A 26,472-nucleotide genomic window follows, 5' to 3' on the forward strand; every position below is an offset into this window, starting at 1 on the left:
CTCTGACTCGGCAACTAATACACTAGCACGAAGTCTCTCATTGGCTGGGCTACTCCCTATCCCAGGATGCACTACACCTGCTTCCCCAGATCTCGTTTGCCGCTTTACAAGCTGGACGTGGTCTCGACTTGGCTGGAGCTAAGTGGTTCTTTTTTACCTTTATTGGTCTTTGACCTTGGGGTTTTTGTCTATATTAACCAAACAGCTGTTTTAACAGCTATTCCTTACTATTCCTTACTATTTTATATATTTTGTGTGTTTGAGTGTCTTCTGGTACTTTATTCTTTTCAGTCGGGCAAGGCCCGTTTAAGTTAGAGGGCCTTTGCCCTACCTTTGAGTGCTGTTCAGCTTTAATTAATTTTTTTGGTTAATTGTTTTTCGGGCCAAGCCCGTTTAAATTAGAGGGCTTTGGGCCGTTGAACTTGTTTTGTCTGTGACTGTTTGTTGTGAGGTAAATTTTTTTCCTCAGTACTCGCGCCAGTGTGTCTCGCGCTTTTCAGTTGGTGCAATTTTGTTTATAGTGCTTACTTGTTGTTGTAAAGTCAGGTTTTAAAAAACTTACTTGTTGAAGGGCCTGTATTATGTCTAAGGAGCAAAAGTCAGGCTTTAAAAAATGCACTCGGTGCAGTTATAAAATGTCCATTACAGACAGCCATTCAGTCTGTGTTTATTGTTTGGGGCCGAAACACCTGCAAGAGACTTGTAGCGTCTGTCATGCGTTCTCCTCTAGAGTTCTTCAAGAACGCAAGAACAAGCTAATTTTGAAAGGGCTTATTAAACCTTCTTTTGGGAAGCCTTGGATCCACCTGTTGCTTCCAAAAAGAAAAGATCGTCGGCTCCGACAAGTCCGTCAGAGCCATCTACTAAAAAGCCAAAATTGACTTCTTCTTCCTCGGCTCCACTGACTTCGGGGCCGAAGGGTCTGCCTCGATACCTCCTGCCTCGGCTCCATTGGTTTCGGAGCCGCAGGTTGGAGTATCGAGAGGTGAATCACCTCCATCGGTTCCAATGGCTTCGGAGCCGGTGGAGGTGTGCAGCTCAGACTCTTCCCCCTCGGCTCCGAAGAAAGCTCCGTCGGCGCCGATGGTGGTCCATGCTGTGGTGGAACCGGCGCCGATAGCGTTGGAGCCGTTTCGGAGCCGGTCCCCTTCTCTCTCGGAGCCGAGAGGAAAGTCTTCTCGATTGTCTACCTCCTCTAAATCATCGAGACTCTCTGATTCGGACCTGGATAGGGTGATACAGAGGCTATTCCAATCTCCAGTTTTTACTAAATTGGTCTCGGCTCCAGCACAGTTAGCTTCGTAGCCGATCCCCCCTCCAACACATTCGATTCCTCCTCCAACCTCCTCGGAGCCATTGGAGTCGGTGGTGGTGGAGCAAAGCGGAGCCATACGGTCGGAGCAGAGACCCCTCCGAGGTCTCTCGGTTCCGACTGTGCTTCCTACCCTGTCCTCCGGTTCAGGGTTTGGTAACTGCGACCTCTTCAGCCGGGCCCGAGGGGAACACTTTGGGATTGGGTGCTTCGGTGCCTAGTCTTCCTCTCGGAGCATCGGCTGCTGGAATTCCCAGTGCCATCATGGCCTCTAGACCAGTGACCTCCTTGGATTCTGGAGGTCCGGCCTTTGAGGCCATGAGGAGCGCGCTGGCCATGCCTTTGCTGGTTCAGCAAGATTCTACTTCACCGTCCCTAGATTTGGAGACTGGTGCCTCTGTTGTGTTGCAGCTCCCCGGCAGCGGGGCCCCAAGGCTTGAGGATACCCCCATCGGGGGTTCCCTTCTTCCGGGTGGTCCGTCCGAAACTGCTTCGGACGAACCCCAACGGAAGAAATTGTGTAAGAGGAAGCACGTAGACTCCCAAGATGAGTCTGTTACATCGGATACTGACCTCGATGACGCAGAAGGGTCCCCAAATCATCTTCGGATGATATCTCCTTCTCAGATATCTTGGAGATTCTGAGACAGAGAGGTGACTGGCAAGCCAAAACCCCTTCAGCTGAGGAGTCAGTCTTCCTCAAGGCCTTTGGGGCCCAGCCTTCCGCCTTCTGGGTGTCTCCACCCTTCGATGAACTCCTTGATTTGGTTTCTCGAAGGGCGTGGGAACACCCTGATTCTGTGGAACCGGTGCCTGCGAGGCCCAATAAGTTTTTGTCAGCCCCCCCCCCCAGAAGGAATTTCTCACAAAGGGTGTGCCTGTAGATGCTTTGGTGGTGGCTTCTGCCACACAGCAGGATGTGGCAGAGGCTTCAACGTCTGTTCATCCTCCTAATAAGGATTCCAGGAGCATGGATAGGTACGGGAAGCGTACCCTGTCTTCAGCGGCCTTTACCTTACGGTCGCTGAACTACTTATGTCATTTTACGAGGCTCCAAAGGGATCTCCTCAAAGAGCTAAATGACTCCCTTGTTGGTAATCTACCTGAGGCGCTGGCCCCGACTGTTGGCGCCCAGATGACTACCCTCTTTTCTATTGTTAACTCGTCCATGAGGTTCATTTCCTATGCGGCCGAAGGGGCGAGTAGAGCAGCGGGAACAGGCGTTGCCCTCAGGAAACACGCCTGGTTACGCTTGTGTTCATTTGCCGACGCCCCCTTTGATGGGTCATCTTTGTTTGGACCCAAGGTGAAGGACACCCTAACTCGGTGCGAGCAGAAGGGCAAGACTTTGACTGCCGTTGGGGCCCGATTTTACGCTCCTTCTAGGCCTTACCCCAAGGCTCAGAGAGGAGGGAAAATGTGGTTTAGAAAATCTCAGAAGTCTTTCCCTACTCCACCCAGTGATTCCCCCTCCAGAGGCAGGGGAGGGGGAAATTCTGGAAGACGCCGCCCCAGAGGTGGCAGAGGCCCCCGTAACTCTGGAGACCGCGATTCCTTTCGTGGTTCTTCATACAACCAGCGTCCCTGAGTTGTTGCCCGACTGTGCATCTCCGGAGCCAGTCGGGGGTCGATTTGCGGTGCACCCACAAGCTTGGGAATCCATAACAAGCGATCAGTGGGTGCTTCGCATTATTACCGGAGGATACATCATCCCCTTCAACAAACCCCCCCCTTCTTTAAGGGAAATCCCGGACGTACCACCCAGTCAGCGGGATCAGGCAGCATTAGAGGTTTCAAAGCTGCTAGAAAAAGGAGCCATCCAGCCTGTCCCCATCGACCAGATCGGATTAGGAACTTACTCAAGATTATTTTTGGTACCAAAAAAGACAGGGGACTTCAGGCCCATTTTGGACCTCAGTTCATTGAATCATTTTGTAAAAAAGTCCAAATTCCGAATGGTCACTCTTCAATCTATTCTTCCTTTGCTGGAAAAAGATGCATGGATGTGCTCCATAGATCTCCAGGGCGCTTACTATCACATTCCGATAGCTCAAGAGTCCAGGAGACACTTACGCTTCCGCCTCGGAGTCAGTCATTTCCAATTCCGAGCACTGCCCTTTGGTCTCACCACAGCCCCCAGGGTGTTCACCAGGTGTCTGGCAGTGGTAACTGCTCACCTGAGAAGTCTGGGATTCCAAGTGTTTCCATATCTAGACGACTGGCTCCTTACTGCCACCTCCGAGCATCTACTATTCCAGGTGCTCAGCGCCACGGTCACCTTGGGCCGTTTCTTAGGGATTACGTTCAATTTGCAAAAATCTGTACTACAGCCATCTCAGCGTATTATTTTTATAGGCACAGACTTAGACACAAAAAGAATGCACGCCTTTTTACCGGCAGCAAGAATTCAGGTCCTACAAGATCAAGTCAAATCCTGTCTTCCCCTACTAAGAGCCCCGGCCCATCAGATTCTACAACTGTTGGGTTCGATGGCATCAACCATACTTTTAGTTCCCTTGGCCAGACTTCACATGCAAATTTTACAATGGCTACTGTCGGTTCAATGGTCTTATCAGGAACTTCCCTTGAACCATTTAATCATGATCACGGAAAGTTGCCGTCGAGATCTGCGTTGGTGGCTTCTCCAATCCAATCTCGACCAGGGGCGACCCTTTATACCTCAACGTCCCATTGCCACTGTGACTACGGACGCCTCCCAGGTAGGGTGGGGGGGTCATTACCTGGACAGGTCGGTCCAAGGCACATGGCAGATCCAGGAAACGCATTTGCATATCAATGTCCTGGAGATGAGAACGGTACTCTTGGTACTCCAAGCTCTCCATCACGCTCTCCCACAAGGCCCGATTGCTATCCTATCCGACAACATGTCGGTGGTGTGGTACATAAACAAGCAAGGTGGAACCAGGTCTTACCCACTGTGCAGAGAAGCCATGAGACTTTGGCACTGGGCGGTAGCTACCAACCGCTTTCTAATGGCAACGCACATACCGGGGAAATCCAATGTGATTGCGGACAGATTAAGCAGGACCATTCTTTCACCCCACGAGTGGTCCCTCAACCAGGGAGTAACTGCGAAAATCTTTGACAGATGGGGTCTCCCTTGCTGCGACCTGTTTGCCAGCCCTCACAATGCGAAATGCAGAGAGTTCTTCACGCTGTTCCCTTCTCAGGGACAGATTCCCAGGGACGCTTTGACCCACATTTGGCCCCCCGGTCTTCTCTACGCTTTCCCCCCGTTTCCCCTCCTACCGAGGGTGATACAGAAGGCCATTTACCTGGAGAGCGAGATGATTTTGATTGCCCCGCACTGGTCTCGTCAAGTTTGATTCCCTTTCCTACAGAGGCATGCGATAGAAGGTCCATGGTTTCTGGATCCGGTGCCAGACCTGCTGACTCATCAGTCAGGATGGCTTCACCCGTCTCTCAGGTCCTTGAAGTTGGCAGTATGGTTACTCCACTTCCATCCTTAGTCCGAGACAATGTTCTTTCTCCGGACGTGGTCCACATATTGTCTTCTTCTCATAAACCTTCCACTATCAAAATTTATTCCAGCAAATGGAAAAGGTTTGCCTTCTGGGCTCAGGAACGGGGTATAGACCCTCTCACTGCACCAGTATCGGAGGTTCTGAATTTTCTGGCCTCCCTTTTTCAGTTGGGCTCTTCAGTTTCTACCATTAAGGTTCAGCTAGCAGCGATCTCTAATTTTCATGCCTCATTTGAACCTTCATTGATGTCTCACAAACTTTGTAAGGCTTTTCTTAAAGGTGTGTGGCTCCTTAGGTCTCCATTATCTCATCCTGTCCCCCATTGGGACTTGAATATGGTTCTTGCTGCCCTAACTGCCCGTCCTTTCGAACCAGCTGCTACCTGTGATTTAAAATTTCTGTCTTGGAAAACGGCCTTTTTAGTGGCCATAACTTCTGCCAGGCGAGTTTCAGAACTTCAAGCTCTTTGTTCTGATCCTCCCTATTTGATTTTTCACAAGCATAGAGTTTCATTGAAATTAAACCCTTCCTTTATACCAAAGGTGGCCCCCACTTTCTGTATTCAACAAACTATAGAACTCCCTGTGTTTTTCCCAGAATTCTCTAATAACGCAGAATATACCTTGCATCAATTGGACGTACATAGACAACTGCGTTTTTACTTGAATAGAACCGCTCACACGCGGAAATCAAATCAATTGTTTGTTTCCTTTGCAATGAACAAATTGGGTCAACCAGTAACAAAAACCTCCATAGCTAAATGGATTAAAGATTGTATCATTTTTATTTATTCACAGGCTAACAAAGAGCTTCCCTTTCCAGTCAAGGCTCATTCTACCAGGGCAATGGCTACTTCTGTAGCTTTTCACTCCAAATTATCAATAGATGATATTTGTGCTGCGGCAACCTGGAATTCTCCGCACACTTTCATTTCTCATTACAAATTGGATGTGGTTTCTCGAGGCAGGGCTTCCTTTTGTTCCTCAGTTCTCAGGAGTGTTTTCCAATGAGCCACCCGGGATTTAGGTGCTAGGGACGCCGTCCCATCTGTTATGAATGTAGGCGAGATAGGATCCCATTACATCTTTTAGTTATGTACTTACCATAACTTCGGATGTATGGGATCCATCTCCCCTACATTCATAAGTACCCACCCTCCTTCCCCCTTCCATTCGGATTTAGAGGAGCTGTAGTCCCTTTTTGGTGATCTTTCTTGAAGAACTTTAGTTGGTTATAGTGACTACTAGTTTTTCTGTGTTTGCATGGATGTATGAAAGTGAACAAACAAGATCTGGGGAAGCAGGTGTAGTGCATCCTGGGATAGGGAGTAGCCCAGCCAATGAGAGACTTCGTGCTAGTGTATTAGTTGCCGAGTCGGAGCCGATGGATCGGCTCCGAACCCATCTGTTATGAATGTAGGCGAGATGGATCCCATACATCCGAAGTTATGGTAAGTACATAACTAAAAGTTTTTCCTGTAGGGCTGTCCATATGGTTCTGTCTTCCCAAAAGCCTAATATTAGGAAAAGTACATGTCCGTGGACACACTGGCTCATTTTTCAGTGTGGGTGCCTTCTTAAGGTTTGTAAGGCTTTTTCAAGAGTTGCTGTTCTTAGAACTACATTGTTAGTCTGTCCCTTTATGGCGCCTGTATTTTATGCTAACTCTCCTTCCCTTCAAACCAACCTCTATGGTGAAGCTAAAATTTCTGTTATGGAAAATTTAGTTGCTGTTACCCAAGGAAAAAAATACAATTTCTTAACTTAAAGCATTGTGTGGAAAATCACCATATCTGGTCTTCAACAAAGATGTGGTAGTCCTGCATACAATTCCCATTTTCATCCCCACAGTTTGTACAGAGGCCTCCCTCATCATTTTTATTAATTTTCCATCATTTCATCCTGATTATACGACTAGAGGAGAGCACCTTACTGTGTGGCTGTGCATAGGCAGCTTCACTTTTATCAGACAGGACACAAGAGTTGAGAGTATTCACTTACTCATGTTTTATGCTGCTGATGAAATGGGGGAACAGTCTCCAAAATCACTTTATCCAGTCAGTTTTCTAAATGTTGGATATTGTCAAGAAAAACATTGTAAACTGCCAATTGTATAGCCTAGAGGTCATTCTACAAAGACCACCAGTATATCATATCCCAGGCCTTTTTTCAGGAACGCTTGTGTAGATGTGCTGCAGTCACAAGGTATTACAAAATAGACATGGTCTGTTGTTCCAGGACTTCCTTTAGGACCACAGTTACTTGGGAGGATTGTTACATGATGTCACCCAGGAAGGTCTGCTAGGAACTCTGGCCCTAATGGTGAAAATCAGTCAGAAGTGATGGGTTCAAAAGTTATGTGCATTCCATAATGTCAAGTCTGCATGATCATGGTTCATCCTCCTCACATTCCTGCCAACCTTTTCCTTGCCTGGCAGAAGGGAGTTCTGCATAGATGATGATGCAATTTGCAGTTTGCATTAAAAAAAAAAGTCTGTAGAACTTGGTTGGGGAAAATACAAAAAAAGAAATTCAGTTACAAATATTCCTTTCAGCATTCAATTGAGTTTAGTCGATATAGTTTCAGGCTTCTGTCCAAAATTGATCAGAAAACAAATGGCACATGGTTTCTTTCCTGAGGTGGCCAGAAAACAAGTAATAGGCAAATAATAATCTGATTCCCCCAAAAAATAGTGGCCATGGCATACCACTAGAGGAAGGTGTTAGCTATTAGTTGTTAGGTAGACTTCCCTTTCTGTGATTTGTTTGCCTGCTTCGTATTTACCTCTTTCAATACACCCTCTATTAGAAGCAGTCATAGCAGACAAAACACCGCAATGAGTTTTGTCTTTTCTAGGCCCAGCAAGCACTTGTACAAGTTGTGTATTTAGATTACTGATTAGGTTCCACTTACAAATGTCCTGTTTCATGAAGGCAGAATGCTGGCCTCATGGGTAAAGGGGATGAGTTTAGATTGGTGCCAACAGACTTGAGAGATGGTGCTTCTGTTGTAGTGGTGAGAAGGATGAATGATGGCTGTGTATATCCATCATCATTATTACGTTTTCTGCTAATAAGGTATCATGAAGTGGTCCCCTCAACCTTGACGGAGATTATCACTTTAAGGATATCAAAGCATGAAAAATAAGAGGGAAAGGAGGGTAATGTTGAGGATTGGTGTGATTGACTGCTAACTGGAGCAACTGATATTATAATACGTTGTATAGATTACTAATAGCAGGCAGTTCAGTTTTTTTTTTTCCTGTGCAGAAAAACACACCTTATGACTGCATCTATCCAGTGTATATGGCTTTCTTTCAATCTCATTTCCAAAAACAAGGCAATCAGATAGCAACCCTACCAGTCTGTGAATGTACCTTTTAGAGGTCCTTAAAGATTTTTTGTAAACCATAATGATTCTGGGTGAAGCAGATCAGTAGATGAGGCAGATGTAATAAGGAGGGACAGCTCTACTGCATTTAAGTTTATTCAGGGCAGTTTTCTCCTGGTGCTACTTTGAGTAACAAGCAAAGTTTCCACATGTACTGTGAGTGTGGTTCAGTGCTTTGTTTTACTAAGCAGCATTTGTACTATCACATACGGGTAGTAATGTGAACAGATGGATTGAACAGTGCAGTGGTGCTGTGGTAGCGTTGTCGCCTCACAGCAAAAGGTTCTCTTGTTCAATTCTTGTCTGGGGTGCCTTATGCGTAGAGTCTGCCTCCCTGTGTTCGTGTGGATTTCCTGTGGGTGCTCCCACGTTACAAAGACGTGCATCTGGAGTGTTTCTTCTCCGGGCTGCCGTTGAAAATTGGCTTCATTCCAAGTCAGACTTTTCCAGTAAACAAATGTTAAGTAAATAAATAAACACATAAATACATACATAAATAAAATAAAGATGGAAAAAAAATATAACCTGCCAGCCTTAGACTTTATTGGGAAAAATACAAAAAATAAATCCTGTTACAAATATTCCTTTCAGCGTTCAATTCAATTTATCATCTTAATTTCTACTTGACATCTGCTTCATTATTTCTCACGTAATTGACTGCAGATATTTAATAACTGTAGTTGCAGTTCAACTAAAATCAAGCCAACACTCAGACTTGACAGAATCTTTTCTACTACTAGTTTACCTTAATGTCGTCTAAGTTGGGTTTGACTGAACTATCATATTTTTTTGCCGTGCATGGCATTGCATTGTATCACTTGAAGAGAGCAGCTGTAGTTGGACAGTGTGCAAATCAGTAAAAATATCTACATGATCAGCTGATGGGTATTGCAGTATGAATGCATTGCTTGAAAATAGTAGTGAACACATTTAAGCATTAATATTAAAAGTGGGGGATGCATGTTTGTGAGAAAAATGGAAGTGAATGTTGTACTATTTCTTTGCACATATCCATGTTCTGTATTTAGTGTGTAGCCTTAGGCAGGCAGTGATGGTTACTTTTCCATACCAGTATGTTTTATTCTTTATGGCTTCTTTTTCTTCAAATGTAATTGCATGCTTACTGTTTTGACAAATGTGACCATGTCTAGCTTTGATGGTGCTGATAGCGGTATAAAGCCCTGATTATGACACAGGTGATCTGAGCTTGTGGCAGGAAAGGATAGGCTTGCTTATCCTGGAGGGAAGAGAGTAGAATCCCAGCCAGATTTACTCTATCACTCCAAAAATGCTAATCCATTTTGGAGGATGGGGCCAGTGGAGAGACAGGTGTGGGTGCCAGTACTCAAGCCAGTGACAGTTGTGATCGACATGTGGGGGCGGTATTAGCAGTCACTACAGTGATGTAGATGGCCACGTCACCTCCCAGGGGTAAGAGTATTGGTCATTCAGATGAAATAGGCTCTTGTAGATGCTGATGAGAGTCCAGACTGCAGCCATCCTAGGGGATCTGAGAGTCCCATCACTAAGGGATGAATGGCCTTGAGCCTGATGGCTGGAGATTCAGTAATTGGCAAGCAGAGTGGTGAAAAGGCCATCTCATTTTTTCCTCTTTGCACTTGGTAATGATTTTTATTTGAAATATGTGAAAGACTGAAAACTGTGTATGTTAGTATAGGCATTTGGAATACTATTTTGTCCCTAGCATGTCCTCCTCTGTTCTTGTAAAGTGTTCATATCCTTTTTTGTAATGAAATTTTTGCAGTATTTTAGATTTCCAGTTTACCTTGTTGTTTCTTGATACAAAAAGTGCAACATCTTAAATGTAGTTTTTGTAAGATGTTACGTGCTTGTATGTTACCTGAAACATGACTTAACCCCCCATGTTGTGCAGATTAGCATGCTGTATGATTTTTTTTCTCTAAGCAAAGAGCTGAAATGGAGATAGCCAGATGGTCATAGCACTACAGCACTGGGAGGATGAAGAGTCTGTTATAGAGCAACAGCTAAATTTTAATTCTTGGCCGTTTGCTGTAGCGAGGTTGTGAACATGTGAGCTAAGTGAGTGTTGCAGAAGTCATACTATAGTGATACTTAAGGGCTTCTCTCTTACATTTTCTGTTTGACTGCATTATTATTTCATGTGCAATGCTGTGTTACCTATTGTGAAAGGGGTGAATGACATGCTGTGACATTAATGTTGAATGTTCAAGCAGTCTTACTTTCTTGGTATTAAGTTTTTGAGTGTTCCCTGCAGCCCACGTTACAATATGAAATATGAAAGTGTCACGTATTTCATACTTTCTCAGTTAGGATATCCAAGAGGTTTTTACCACCTTGAGAGTGTGCCTAAATCCTTTTGCTGCTGTATTGTTTCACTGCATGGCACAGCGTGACCATCTTAATTTTGTGGTATGTTATCTACATGAAGATCCATGTTTGCTTACAAGTGTGTGTGTGTGTGTGCGCACGAGCGCATGTGCGTGCGAGTGTGTGTGTGTGTGTGTGTGTGTGTGTGTGCGCGCGTATGCGTATGTGTGCGGGGGGGTGTGTGTGTGTGTGTGTGTGTCTGTGTGTGTGTGAGACTGGCATGGTTAATACTGGAGTACATTGTAGTGCAAAAGCATGCAGCTGTGGAACATGCAGTGGTTTTGTAAATACTGTCCAGACTTTAATTGGGCAGGAATGAGACTTTTTCGAGAGGAGCTTTCTTTTTCAAACTAATATTTAGCTAAGCCAATAAGGATGCGTATGTATTGGATTTAATGCTATACCCTAGCTTTCTGTACTGTGTGATTTAGCTAATGTTGATTTTGTAATAAAAACAAAACAATTTTGCAGTTTGAAATATCAAATGCAGTATGTGGCACAATTTTCCTTTTTGGTCAGGAAAATAAGTGTTGTGGGATTAAGATGCATTTCACATGTTTTGGGGACTCAATAGTAAAACACTGTCACACTGAGTATCTCTACCTGTGATAATACCCATCTGCTGTTCTCGCAACCGCACTTTCCCATTTTTCTGCATGGGGTTGGGGTGTCATGTCAGTTGTCATCATCTCTCTCAATTCAGTGCCAGTCTCCTACCTTCTTCAACAGTTATGCCTAACTGTCACAGGTCTTCTCTCACATAGTCAATCCATCTCTTTGCCGGACACCCTTGTTTCCTCTTGCTTTCTTGCAGTCTGTCTCAAATCATCTTCACAAGATTGTCTTTTGCTTTTCTGCACGTGCCCAAACCATCATAATCTGCTCTGATTGACCTTCTTTGCATTTAGAGCTATGTTTGCTTCTGCTCGTGTCCTTAGTTTTTTCTGTCCTACAGTGTACATTTAGAGCTATGTTGGCTTCTGCTCGTGTCCTTAGTTCTTTCTGTCCCACAGTGTGCATCCTACTACCCATCTCAGGCACTTCATTTTAGTCACCTCTTGTTTCCACAACTTCTCTGAATTTACTGCCTAGGTTTCTGTACCATACAGTAGTACTGGTCACACCATTGTTTTGTATACCTTACATATCGACTACTTTGGCAGTTGTCTGTTACACCACCCCTGACGCACTCTGCCAGTTGACTGCAGCCACTGTGATTCTAGCTTTGGCCTCCTCATTCAGACTTCCCTTCTCCTCAAACACCCCTCCCAAATACTTAAAAATGTTAACGTTTTCCACTATTTTCCCTTCTATCTCAACTCTCAGCTTCTTCTGATTTTTTTCCCTTTTGCTGCCATTACAACTGTCCTATCTGTACTCAGGTTTATCCTATAATGCCTTCAGTTTTGCAATCCATTCTCCTGTCCTTGCTCAGTCTGCCAGTAATGCCACATCATCTGCGTACAGCAACTTTGTTGATCTGTCCCTGCAGCCTGTTTGCTGATGTATTCCATCACCAGTGTAAACAGCAGTGGACTCAGAGTTGAACCTTAAAAGCACACCAACTCCCAATGGGAACCCCTCTGTGAGACTGAACACTGTTTGTCCTTGAGTCATTGGGTCCTTGTACTTAGCCTGCACTAATTCTACCAATGATTTTGGGACTTGAAATCACTACAGAACTTCCCAAATCAGCTTTCTTGGGGCCTTGGCATATGCCTTCTCCAAATCTAGGATTGCCCATTTTAACTTTTAACAATTATCTCTAGCTTCTTCTCAACTGTCTGTCACACTGCAAATACTGATTTTGTTTATTTGAATCTGAACTGCTCGTCTCCAACCTTACATTCTAGTACTCTGTGCATTATTTTATCAATCACCCTGTCCAGAACTTTCAGGCAGTGTGAAAGGAGTTTGATATCCCGTACTGCCCAAAGTAATGGATGTCGCCTTTGTTCTTGTACCCTGGCACTAGTATGCTTATTCTGCAGTCATCTGGGATAAACCTTTCTTTCCATACTGCTATGAGTACCCTCAGGAGCCATTTCTCCCCTAGTTCACCCAACTTGATCGTATCTGCTGTGATTTCTGAGCCTGCTGCTTTCCCCTGACATCATTTTTCCATAGCCATCCTTCTGGGGTGGACTTCTTCTCTTTCATTTTAGACTATTTCTGTGTCAGTACAGCTTCTGTGTGGTTTTCTTAATTCCGAAGTTGCTAAAAGTACTGCGATCATCTGCCTTTGATTTCCTGTGGGCTGGTGAGCAGGTTGCCGCTGGCATCTCTTATGAAGGGTGTGTCTGACTTTCTTCATCTTTCTGTCTTTGTCTTGCAACCTGACAGTCTTTCTTTTTGCTGTCTACTGAGCCACTTTCTAGAAGCTGATAGTGCCACTGATCCTTTGTTCTTTGCTATTGCAACTCCTCGCTTAGTTAGGCAACCAGTATTCCTTTTTAGCCCGGTCAGTCTTATCTGCCACTTTTTCCCTGCTCTTCTTCATTCCTTTGACTTTCTGGACTTCTGCATTCCACTACCAGTTTTCCTTGTGTACCTTATTTTCATACCTGGCTCAGCCAAGTACCTGTTCTGTAGTCCTCACACATGCTGTTCTGAGGCCCTGACATTCTTCTTCTAATTCAATACCAACTAGGTCCTCGTCTTCCTGAGGTGCTAGAGCCCTGCGTAATTCCTTGAACTCTTGTGCTTTCTCTCCATTCAACATCGAGGTCTTCAGCCTAGTCTTTGTTGCCCTTGGAGCCTACTTTGACCACTGTTGGCAGAGGATTGTGGCAACCAGTGGTTTATGCTGAGAGGCCTGCCTTTTCACTTGGACTGACTTTGTAATAACTGATTCTACCCCAGTGCCCTTTCCTTACTAGGAGGAGGTCTACCCAAGTTTCATGCTGGACACACTTATATGTGATCTTGTGACTCTCCCTCTTGCTGACTCATGTGTTGGCCCGCATCAAACCATTTACCAGACAGAAATCTAGAATGGCCTCTCCTCCTTCATTCCTGTTGTCCCACCCATGTGGACCAAGGTAGTCATCTGTTCTGTCTGTACTGATAAGTGCATTCAGGTCACCCATGTTCAGCACCAGTTCATGTTGTCTTTTAGTCTAGTAGCTCCAGCAATTGCTGTCTGAAGGCACTGTTTTTCACTATCACAACCCTGCTTTTGGGCAGAATTCACTGGAATTATGAATAGTGTTCTATCCTTACACTTGTAGTCTGATTGTCACGAGTCTCTCACCAATTCTGATAACATCTCATACTGTCTTCTGAAGCCGATCCCTTATCAGAATTCTCACACTGTTTCTAGTTTGTCCTCCTCCTGTGTAGTAGACCCTGGACCCCAAGCCAAGTGGCTTTACTGCATTGCCCTTCTATCTTGTCTCCTGGATGCATACGATGTCCAGCCACCTTCTTACCATCAAGTTATCCACTTTCAAGCTTCATCCTCTCAGTGAACCTACAGTGAGTGTGGCAATTCTTGGTTCATATTTGGCAGGTTGATTATGTCCAACTTTTGTATAACACAGCTGTCCCAGGTAAGCTTGGGCAACCGGACACAGGACTACCAGTAGCTTCTTGACCAAAGGCTGCTGGGCTTTATGGCAGGCACACAGTGGCCAACAGGAGCACATAAAAACCTCCCTTCATTAACATGGGTCCCTGGTATAGGTCTGATCCTCAGCCCACTTTTCACTGGAAATACTCGTGTGCATTTGGCGACATTAGTCAACAAAACTGAATCACACAGATACAGTTTTTACTCTGTTGAGTGGCTAGCCCTGACACAGTATGCAGTCTACGATTTGTGTTCTATCTTGAAGATGCTGCACACCACAGTAGATGCCCATAGCGGTTGTTCTGTACATCTCTTCTCCCTATAGGGCACCATCTAGAGACTGTGCTGCTTCCCACGTCTCCATTCTTTGGTGAGTGTGAGGTGGAAGCATTCAGCATGTTTTTGGGAGGTAGGAGGCACCACACAGAGACCCAGGGAGAACATGCAAACTCTATATGGACATTGACCAGAGGTCAGGCTCGAACCTTGTACATGAGAAGCGAAGACCTTACCCATTATGTTAACTGGTCATTATTGAGTTGGTACTGAGTACCACTGATAATAGTCTGTTGCTGTTATCTTATTTTTAATTTCAGCATGAGCTAGAAGCTGTGAGCTTAATTAGGCAGAGTATGGGCGTGCCTTCGTTGAAGGTTGGGTGTTGGGTTGGCACCTTGTCACCATAAAAATCGACTGCCAATCATTAGCAGTCTGGAGTTCCACCGTGGCGACCCCTAACCGGGAAAAGCCAAAAGAAAAACAACATGATTCACATTTGGATGGTTTTGCTGTGAGGAGTCATTATGTAACACTGTATACTTGATTTTAAAGCTTATAGTGGACCTTATGCAGTTAAATGTGTATTAGTCTTTTCTTGTGCAAGTGCTATTATTTTAACACTGTTTTAACATAGATAAATAATAAGGTGCTTCTGTGAGGGATAGCTGACTAATTTACAACTTCTCTGTATCTTCAGCTTACAAGACTTTAGTTTTTTAGTTTTAATGGGGCATTTCTCAAACCTTGTAAAGTACCCCATTTTAATTAACTTCAGTTAGAAAAGCATTTTTTTATAGAACAGACTGTTTTTCCCCTACATATTAAAAATTGCTCTACTTTTTTCTTAGTTGAAGCAAGAACCAAATTAAGGTGGGCAGATGGAAAGAGCGTTAAGAATGAAGTAGATGTGCAGGTAAGTAATAATGGTAGTGTGAAGTTTTGATCCATAGCTGTGGCTTATCTTACTGCCTTTATCTAACAGCACCCTATAATGCTAGCTTAGCATTTCATGTAGAAGCATTTCTTTTCTGGTCTGCATTTTAAATAAGGGTGATGTTCTTCATCTCACATTGCTGCAGTCCTTACACTTGGGTAGTCGGCTGTCCTCGGTCGGCCCGAATATCAAAGTATTAGGCTGACGTCGGTCAAGGCGCTTAAGACTGACATCAGGACGTCAGGGTACAAATGCGCATGATCGACGTCATATCCCCAGTCTTTTTTGCCGCATGGTCCGATGCAGAAGCAGCGTTGCAAGTGCCGTTCGGCGTTCTGAAATTTTTCGAATTCGGAGTTTCAGACAGAGTCAAAGTTGGCTAAGTACCCCGTTGGGGAATATTTTAGTTTTTTCTTGCCTCTGTGGTTTACCGATGTCAGAAAAAGTGAATAACTGTATTTCTTGTGGGAAACAGATACCGCATAGAGATTATCATACTTTGTGTATTCCTTGTTTGGGGCCTGAGCACGACGTTGTTGGGTGTCGCTTTTGTGCTAGGTTCAATAAGCGCACTATTAAGCGAAGGTTAGATTGTGCCAGGTTGGTCTTCGGGAAGCGGTGCAATTATAATATGCCGTCGGATGCTCCGCCGCTTCTTGAAGAAGCGAAATGACAAAGCAGCTAAACACAGGCAAGAAGAGTCGTCCGTACTGGACGCCGGTTCTTTAGAGGCGTCAGTGGAATCGGTGGTTCCGCCGGAGGCTTCTCTGGAGTCCCAGGGGGAGACTTTAATATTGCAGGATGTGGCCTCTCAGGAGGCAGGTCAGGCTGAAGGGGCTTCTCAGGTTACTGTACTCCCTCCCTTCCTAGGGTGGTTAGGCCCTCTCCTTCTGTTTCTAAGGCTTCTCCCAGAGGCAGGCCAGGTTTAGCTTCTGTTGGTGTCACTCCTAGTTCTTCAGGATCTGTGCCCAAGAAGCACATGCTTAAAATGGCAGAAGATTTAATTACTTTGATTAGAGGTTCTTTGCCCCCTCCTGATATGAGGCCTAGGGTGGAACCAGAGTTGGGGAGTTTTGAGCAGGCTTGGATGTTTCAGAGTCTTGACTGAAGACTTGCAGGAGTATTCTCCTTATTCTGATTCTGATGTGGATGATTCTACTCCTCCTGCTTCTCCTCCAGAGGATTTTTCTTTTCAGAGACTCTTCATTCCATGAGGGAACATTTTAAGTGGGAAGGTCAGGACTTCTCTGATTCCAGGAAAAGGCTTAGGGAATTTTGCTTTTACCCCAGCATAGGCCTTTGGCTATACCACCTGTTCTGGATGTTGTGGAAGATGTGTTTGCAGAGGCTTCACTTAATCCTGATTCTTTGCCTCCTGCTCCTGTTAAACCGGACAGGTATTACAGGGTGCCTGAAGCTCATAAATATCTTTATAAGAGTCCTAGGGCGGACCCAGAAACTGTTAGTCAGGGACCTAAGGGTGTCAAGGCCTCTGTTGTAAAAAATCCGGTTCCTCCAGATAAAGAGGCCAGGGCTTTGGATAGATGGGGAAAGAAAGTCTACACTTCTTCCACCTTAGCTATGAGGGCTTTGAATTGCCAGTTTCACATGTTGAAATATCAAAACTATCTTCTTTCTCAATTGAAGTCTAAGGTTGATGCTCTGGCGGAAGGTATTGAGTGTAAAGAATTACAAGATTTGGTACATGTTTCTGAACAGGTGGGTAAGCACTCTTTACAATGTGGTTTTGATGCTGTACAGGCCTCCTCTAGGGTGGCTGCCACTGGGTCAGTTCTTCGCAGGCACGCCTGGCTGAGGGATCAGAATTTATCTGACCATGTTAAAACAAGGATTTTAGATGCTCCTTTACAGTCTGATGTGTTGTTTGGTTCACCTGTGGAAGCAGTCTTAAAGAAAATGGAGGACAAGGCTAAGTCTATGCAGACTGTTAAAGATTTTTTGCAAGTTCAGCCTCCGAAATTTAGTAGGAATTGGCCTGCTAAGGGGTGGACGTACCCTTCTTATGATTCACAGTCTAGGGGTAGATCTAGACGTGGTAGGGGCAGAGCTCAGGGTTCTTTCAGACCTAGAACAGGGAGTTCACCTGCACAGTCTTCGGGTGAGGGCAGGGGCCAGTCCTTTCATAAACAGGCCCAATGACCTACCCTTTCAGCTGCCAGAGCCTTCTTGTCTGGCAGCACCTTTGGGAGGAAGGTTGGCACTCTTCAAGGAAAATTGGAGTTTAATTACCCAAGACAGATGGGTATTGGATATCATACACCAAGGTTACAAGTTTTATTTCCATACCTTGCCTCCTTTCAAAGGCATGCCAGACGTTCCTCCTCAGCAAAGAATAGAGGCTCACAAACAAATTTCTCTGCTGCTTCAAATAGGGGCCATACAGCCGGTCCCTCTGCCAGAAGTGGGCCTGGGATTTTATTCTCGCCTGTTCCTAGTACCAAAGAAGGGGAACACGTGGAGACCAATTTTGGATTTATCTATCCTCAACACTTATCTGGACATTCCCAAGTTCAAAATGTTGGCGTTACAACAGCTTTTACCTCTGCTGGGCAAAGATCACTGGATGGTGACTCTGGATCTCAAGGAGGCTTACCTTCATGTTCCTATCAGGCTAAGTTGCAGGAAGTATCTGCGTTTCCGGGCTGGGACTTCTCATTATCAGTTCTCTGCATTGCCCTTTGGCTTATCTACTGCGCCCAGAGTGTTCACGAAGGTTCTGGCTCCAGTAATAGCTTTCTTCAGGCTAAAAGGAATTCAGATCTATCCTTATTTGGACGATTGCCTGATTCTGGCTCAAGGAAGGGACGAACTTCTTCATCATTTGCAATATGTGATAGCAGTGCTAAGATGCTTGGGGTATTCTGTGAACGAAATAAAGTCCAGTCTAGTACCCTCTCAGGACATGTGCTTTCTGGGTGTGAGACTGAATACAGCATCCCAGATGGCCTTTTGACCCCGGACAAACAAAAGAATCTTTCCCTTTACTTCCATCAATTGTCTCATCAGTCCAGGCTGACTGCAAGGACAGTCCTTCAAGCCTTGGGGTTCATGGCATCTTGTATTCTGGTGCTTCCCAATGCCAAACTGCATATGAGGAAGCTACAATGGTATCTCAAAAATGTATGGACACAGCACTGCCAAGATTTGGACACTGTCATTCAGATAATACCTTGCATTCAAAAGGAATTTTTGTGGTGGGCTCAGGAATGTCACCTAAACAAGGGACTCTCTGTGACCCGGCCAGAGGCGAGTCAGATTCTAACGACAGATGCCTCAGACAAAGCTTGGGGAGCTCATCTAAATGGAAAATGGATACAAGACACGTGGCCTGCCAGACTACAACATCTACATATCAACTTGAAGGAGATGTTAGCAGTCCAATTTGCATTAATGGCTTTCAAGGATTTACTTCTTCCAGGGCAGGTGTTGATTCTAACAGACAACACAACTGTCATGTGGTACATCAACAAGCAAGGGGGAACACATTCTTATCCTCTATGCAGACAAGCAATGATTTTGTGGGAGACTGCTCTGTTTACAGCTAAATCTTCAGGCAAGGTTTCTGCCGGGAGCACAGAACTCCTTAGCAGATGTGTTGAGCAGACGGATTATGGATCCCCACGAGTGGAAATTGGATCCTCATGTATTTCAGAAATTGACAGTGTCATGGGGAACTCCAGACATAGATCTGTTCGCTTCTCCACTAAACTACCAGCTGCCAAAGTTTTGCACAAAAAGGTTTCATCCCACAGCTTGGAAAGTGGATGCTCTTTCTTTCAATTGGAGCAATCTTCATGTGTATGCCTTTCCACCTCTGCCTCTCCTCCCAAAGGTACTCCTAAAGGTCAGACAGGACAAGCCAAAGATGATTTTAATAGCTCCAGATTGGCCTCGACAGCACTGGTACCCATTACTGATAAGTCTGGTTCGGGAGCCTCCATGGCCTTTGCCTTCAATTCCACACCTGCTGTCTCAGGAGAACAGTCATTTACTCAATGTCAAACTTCACTCTCTTCACCTAACAGCCTGGCATATTCTGTTTTAAACCCTGGAGGGTCTCAGCTGCCACAGCAAGTTTTGAATGTTATTTTGGAGGCCAGAAGGCCTAGTACAAGGAAAGTGTACGCAGATAAATGGAAGAGATTTTTATTTTGGAGTACAGCAAAGGAATTTGATGTTTCGAAGCCTAATTTGAGTGTGGCTCTTCAATATCTTACTGAGTTACTGGACAAAGGGTTGTCCTTCTCTTCTATTAAGGTTCATGCTGCAGCAATTTCTGCTCACTATGACTGTGACCCACCATTGTTTTCTCATCCTTTGTTTAAGCAATTCCTTAGAGGGGCAAAGAATATAAGACCCCCACGTAGAGCTCCTACTCCTGCTTGGGATCTCAATTTTGTGTTGGAGAAACTCACTCTACAACCTTTTGAGCTTGCAGCTACTGCCGAGTTGAAATATTTATCATGGAAGACTGCTTTTTTGTTGGCCATTACCTCTGCGAGAAGGGTTTCTGAATTACAGGCCCTTATGGCAGTTGAGCCTTTCTTAATTTTCCATAAGGATAGGGTATCTTTACGTACTAATCCTTCCTTTATGCCTAAAGTGGTTTCTAGTGTGGCTTTAAACCAAACTATTCATTTGCCTACTTTTTATGCAAACCCCCAAAATAAAGGGGAAAAGATTTTGCACACTTTGGATATACACAGGCAGTTACAATATTATTTGAGCAGAACTAAAGGGTTCAGGCAGTCTCAGCAGTTATTTGTTTCATTTGCTTTGGGTTCTCAGGGCAAGCCTGTGTCAAAACAAACTATTTCTAAGTGGATTGGGTTTTGTATTGCTTTCTGTTATTCCCATCATGGTAAGGAGATTCCAGCTGGGATTAGGCCTCATTCCACTAGGGCTACTGCCACTTCTACAGCTTTTTTAAGGGGGGTGGCAACTAAAGATATTTTGGAGGCAGCTACTTGGAGTTCAGTGCATACTTTCTCTAAGCATTACCACCTTCCACTTTACTCTAAATCTAGGGCTGGTTTTGCCACTGCAATTTTACAAGGCATTTTGGCAGCTCCTACTGCTTTATAGTTTTGCCATCCTCCTTACCTCTGCTTTGGGAATCTACCCAAGTGTAAGGACTGCAGCAATGTGAGATGAAGAACATAGTACAGTTTTGTACCTACCATAAATGTAGATGTTCGAAGATCCACATTGCTGCAGTCCAATTTACCCTCCCTCCTTCCCCTCTGTAGTTAGAGGCGGTTGTGTGGTTTGGGTTGTAAATATTGTAGATATTGTATATATTGTACATATGATTAGTGCAAGGGTGGTTGGTTGTTTTTTGCTGTCTTTTGGTTTTGACCTTTCTTTTTTAGGGTCTTCTGACATCTGGGGCAAGAAAAGACTGAGGATATGACGTCGGTCATGCACATTTGTACCCTGACATCCTGATGTCAGTCTTAAGCGCCTTGACCGACGTCAGCCTAATACTTTGATATTCGGGCCGACCGAGGACAGCGGACTACCCAAGTGTAAGGACTGCAGCAATGTGGATCTTCGAACATCTACATTTATGGTAGGTACAAAACTGTACTTTTAGCCCACTTGGACAAATTTGGATAGGTGTGTAATCAACAAAGTAAATACTGTTTAGTTTTTAAAAGTATGTATGTATGTGTTTTTTATTGTCCTGTACTCTACTTTTTAACTGTTTTTATCGCATTTGACACGTTGTGGCTGAAAAGGGTCTGGTGACCAATCTACTTACCCAGTTATAAAATTGAAATAAATATAGTTTGTATGTGTATCTAGGGGGTGCATTCAATTGATCGTATGCATAAGTTATCGCAGATGTGGTGCAGTGTCTCAGATGAATTTCCACGGGAGCCGTTATAGCTGGTATTTAGCACACAGGATTAAAGCTATGTGCTGTTGAGTTGCTTCCTGTAGTCCAGGGTTTGATTTTCCTCTACCTCTATTTATGTACTGTTTGTTTCTCAACAAGTCGCACAATGGGTTTGACCCAGCTAGACATTATTAGAAGGCAAAGTATTATCAGTAGGGTTGATACTGTTTAAAGTATGTGCGTGTTTCATATTTATAAGTACCAGTTTTCTTGTGCGTGTTATGTATGTATTTATATGTGTACATATATATATATATATATATATATATATATATATATAATGTGTGTGTGTGTGTGTGTGTATATATATATATATATATATATATATATATATATATATATATATATATATATATATATATATATATATATATATATATATATATATATATATATATATATATATATATATATGATATATGTATATATATATATATATATATATATATATATATATATATACACACACACACATGTAAAATTCATACATACATATGTCACTGTCATTTCCTTTCGTTATTACTTGGACTAATATAGGATAGCTAATTAGAGGTACATCTTTACACATAAGATGAGTTCAAATGAAAGGGGGGGGGGGTTATCAGTTGGGATATTGATTTATGAATGTCCTGTGTGGATACGAGCATTTATATGATCTATGGAGAGGGGTAACACAAAATTTACATTAGTGAGTAAGGCGTCTTTTCAGAAATTGAATAGGGATCTGGTCAGAAAGGTGATGACTTTGATTCCTAGAGTGTGTTATTTACATATACTTTTTCCGACGGTAGATAATTGGGAGTACCTCTCTCCTTAAAGTAGAGTTAAATGGGAGGTTTCATTAGCTTTGTCTCTCCTGAAAATATGAGCAGGCTAGGCAAGAAGTATTCAAAATGTAAATTAACACTGTTTCAAGGTTTAAAGTTTGCTCTTTCACTTGAGTGGTACTTGGGGCAAAAGAATAATGATTAATCAAAGGATGCCGTGATAGTTTTATTGGAAGGGAGGGAGAGGAAGATTTGAATTTAAGTCAAAGGGGTATGGCTATAGATGTTTCAACATAAAGGAAACTGTGCACCACTTCATTCGATCGCTGAGATTTCATCTTCCAGCGAATTGGGGGATAGGGCTTTGACCTTAGAAGGTAAGTTGTATATATTGTACATAGTTATAGAGGTGTTAACTAGGGGCTAGAAGTTTTTTTTTTTTTTTTTTTTTTTCTCTCCAGTGAATAGTGAGATCAAACAGATGGCTGAGAATTCAAGGAGTTGTCCGTGATCAAAATACAAGAGTTTAGGGGACTGGGGTGTAGGGCTGCCAAGAATGGAAAGTAAGTCCTGTTGTTTTGGGTATGTGATAAAAAGGTCACAGGAGCATGTGGGGAGAGAAGTTGAATGGGCTGGCTAGCCTATTTGGACAAGATAAGAGGAAGCAGCTGGTACTATCCAATAACATAATGGGAAAGGGTTACGTAAGAAAATAATGGAAAACTGTTACTTTGTTTATGGGCTAACCAACCTGATGATCTCTCATCTACTGAGTATCCTGTTCCTCTTATTTTTCAGTGCTTGAAAGACATGCTGCTTTGCAATCAGAAGTAGAACGGGCTACAGCAGAGACTCAAATTTTAGTGGTCTTACAAGAAACGCCTATAGATAAAGTGGAACAGGAAAGATTAAGTAGAGAGAGATATGCAGTAAATGCTAGGTCTTGGTATAAAGGAAGTAAGAAGAAAGGGGATGGCTTTGTTAAAGATGAAAATTACCTGTTTAGGAAAATTGGAATACTTGAAGATGGAAAGGCAAAGATATGCAGCTATTAAGGGGGGGACATAGCTGCTTTTTGAATGACACTGGTTTCTTTATATCTCCCCATTAGCACAAGAGTGCAAACATGTGGAAAAATATTGCTAGATATAAAATACCCAGCAGTTTATAGACAAGGGATGGAATTATGTATTTATGCTCCAAGGTATAAATGCTGGTCTAAATTAGGTAAGGGATTCATTACCAGGGAGCATAAAATGTTGATATCTGAGTCCTATTCTGTTTTGGGCCATACATACTTAATATTTAAGGTAAGGATACAAAGAGACAAATATTTAGGAAAACATTGGAGGTTTTCAGTAAGCAGGCTGTCAAATAAAGAAAATCAGTGATTGATTAAAAATCAAGGTAAAAAAATTGGTGATCAAGAAGAGGAGGATGAGTGTGAGGGCAGCACCAAGGATCAAATGGTAGAAATTGAAAAATGGTAATTGTGAGATGGAGTTCAGGGAAGAGTTAAGACAGGCACTGGGTGGCAGTGAAGAGTTACCGAATAGCTGGGTAACTACAGCAGAGCTAGTAAGAGAGATGGCTAGAAAGGTGCTTGGTGTGACATCTGGAAGGAGGACAAGGAGACCTGGTGTTGGAATGAAGAAGTACAGGAGAGTATACAGAGAAAGAGGATGGTGAAGAAGTGGGATTGTCAGAGAGATGAAGAAAGTAGACGAGTATAAGGAGATGAGGTGCATGGCAAAGAGAGAGGTGGCAAAGGCGAAGGATAAGGCATATGAAGAGTTGTATGAAAGGTTGGACACTAAGGAGGGAGAAAAGGACCTGTACTGATTGGCTAGACAGAGGGACCGAGCTAGTAAAGATGTGCAGCAGGTAAAGGTGATCAAGGATAATGAGGGAAACATACAAGCGAGGAGAGTGTGTTGAGCAGATGGAAAGAGTACTTTAAGGGACTAATGAATGAAGAGAATGAGAGGGAGAGAAGATTGGATGATGCACAGATAGTGAATCATGAAGTGCAGTGGATTAGCAAGGAGGAAGTAAGGAAAGCTATGAAGAGGATGAAGAATGGAAAGGCTGTTGGTCCAGATGACATACCTGTGGAAGCATGGAGGTGTTTAGGTGAAATGGCAGTGGAGTTTTTAACTAGATTGTTTAATGAAATCTTGGAAAGTGAGAGGATGCCCGAGGAATGGAGAAAGTGTTTTGGTACCGATTTTTAAGAATAGGGGTGATGTGCAGAGCTGTAGTAACTACAGAGGGATTAAATTGATCAGTCACAGCATGAAGTTGTGGGAAAGAGTAGTAGAAGCTAGGTTAAGAAGGAAGGTGATGACTAGTGATCAGCAGTATGGTTTCATGCCAGGAAAGAGCACTACAGATGTGATGTTTGCTCTGAGAGTGTTGATGAAGAAGTACAGAGAAGGTCAGAAGGAGTTGCATTGTGTCTTTGTGGACTTAGAGAAAGCATATGACAGGGTGCCTAGAGAGGAGTTGTGGTATTGTATGAGGAAGTAGGAAGTGTCAGAGAAGTATGTAAGAGTGGTACAGGATATGTACGAGGGTAGTGTGACAACGGTGAGGTCTGCGGTGGGAGTGACTGATGCGTTTAAGGTGGTGGTGGGATTACATCAAGGATCAGCTCTGAGCCCTTTCTTATTTGCAATGGTGATGGACAGGTTGACAGACGAGATCATACGAATCTCCGTGGACTATGATGTTTGCAGATGATATTGTGATCTGTAGTGAGAGTAGGGAACAGGTGGAAGAGACCCTGGAGTGGTGGAGATATGCTCTAGAGAGAAGAAGAATGAAGGTCAGCAGGACTAAGACAGAATACATGTGTGTGAATGAGAAGGAGGATAGAGGAATGGTGAGGATGCAGGGAGTAGAGTTGGCAAAGGTGGATGAGCTTAAATACTTTGGATCAACAGTTCAGAGTAATGGTGAGTGTGGAATAGAGGTGAAGAAGAGAGTTCAGTCAGGATGGAGTGGGTGGAGAAGTGTGTCCGGAGTGATTTGTGACATACTAGTACCAGTAAGAGTGAAAGGGAAGGTCTACAAGAGAGTAGTGAGACCAGCTATGTTATATGGGTTGGAGACAGTGACACTGACAAAAAGGCAGGAGTCAGAGATGGACGTGGCAGAGCTGAAGATGTTAAGATTTGCACTGGGTGTGACGAGGATGGGCAGGATTAGGAATAAGTATATTAGAGGGTCAGCCCAGGTTGGAAGGTTTGGAGACAAAGCCAGAGAGGCAAGATTACGTTGATTTGGAGGTGTGCTGAGGAGGGATGCAGAATATATTGGGGAAAAGATGCTAAGGATGAAGCTGCCAGGTAACAGGAAAAGAGGTAGGCCTAAGATAAGGTTTATGGATGTGGTGAGAGAGGACATGCAGGTGGTTGGTATGACTGAGCAAGATGCAGAGGACAGGAAGAAATGGAAACACTTGATCCACTGTGGCGACCCCTAACAGCAGCAGCCGAAAGAAAAAGTAGTGATTGATTAAAAAAGTAGATATATTATTGGATTTTTGGGGAGGGAAGTCTCCAGATCAGTGGTAGAAGTTAAAGGTGGACTTCAGAGGGAGAATAAGTGAAATAAAATGACTAGTTTTTAGAGTGGTCCTACAAGAAAGGAATATTAAACAGTTATGGCTCACAGATAAAACCCACAGTGTGAAAGTATCTGACTCAAGTCAGACTGCTGACCAGTCATGAGTGGAGTCGCACAGGGTTTGGTCCTAGGTCCTCTCCTGTTTGGTATCTACTTCTCTGAAGTCCAGGCCAACACCAAGGGACTCTGGTTGACAAAGTTCGCAGACGATTGCAAGTTGTGAGCTATTATTAACTCCCCAAGTGATGTTAACATCCTACAGAAAGGCTTTACTGAGACCAACAACTGGTGTCAGAACCATGGCCTTAAGCTCAATGCCAAAAATGTGTTGTTATTCCCTTTGGGAGAAACCCGGTTCCCTTGAATTTCCACATCGGTGGTAGTCCCCTGAACACAGAAGGCATTATAAGAGATCTGGGAACACACTTTGACAGCAACCTCTCTTTTATCCACCAGATTGCCACTGTGGTCAAAAAGTCCTTCTATGTGGCACATCTCATTACTAAGGGTTTTGTATCCAGGAAGAAAGAGGTCATTGTCTCCCTCTACTCTTCCCTCATTAGGCCAATCATCGAATACAATGCCCCATTTGGCATGTACTTCACTAGACACCTGCAACAACTGGAGAGGTCGCAAAATTACCTCACAGAGGATCCTAGGCCTTAAACACTTGTCCTAGATGGACAGACTCAAAAAAAACTCCAGCTATTCTCTGTCTTATATCACCTACTTAGTGGCGACCTCTGCTTGACTTACAAAGCCATGTCTGACCCATCTCTGTTAGAAATGC

At 43.7% G+C, this 26,472-nt stretch overlaps 1 protein-coding gene across 1 annotated transcript in view; it reads left to right on the forward strand.

Moving 5' to 3' along the window:
• The window catches only part of QARS1 (glutaminyl-tRNA synthetase 1), a 1,547,311-nt gene that overhangs the window by 296,684 nt on the left and 1,224,155 nt on the right, over nucleotides 1–26,472 (forward strand). Inside the window, exon 5 of the mRNA XM_044078737.1 lies at nucleotides 15,277–15,341. Coding sequence (XP_043934672.1) covers nucleotides 15,277–15,341 — 65 coding nt within the window. The remainder of the gene's footprint in view (nucleotides 1–15,276; nucleotides 15,342–26,472) is intronic.

The sequence above is a fragment of the Protopterus annectens genome, chromosome 7.part1, assembly GCF_019279795.1.
Source record: "Protopterus annectens isolate FY-2018-M chromosome 7.part1, PAN1.0, whole genome shotgun sequence".
Classification (NCBI taxonomy): Eukaryota; Metazoa; Chordata; order Ceratodontiformes; family Protopteridae; genus Protopterus; species Protopterus annectens.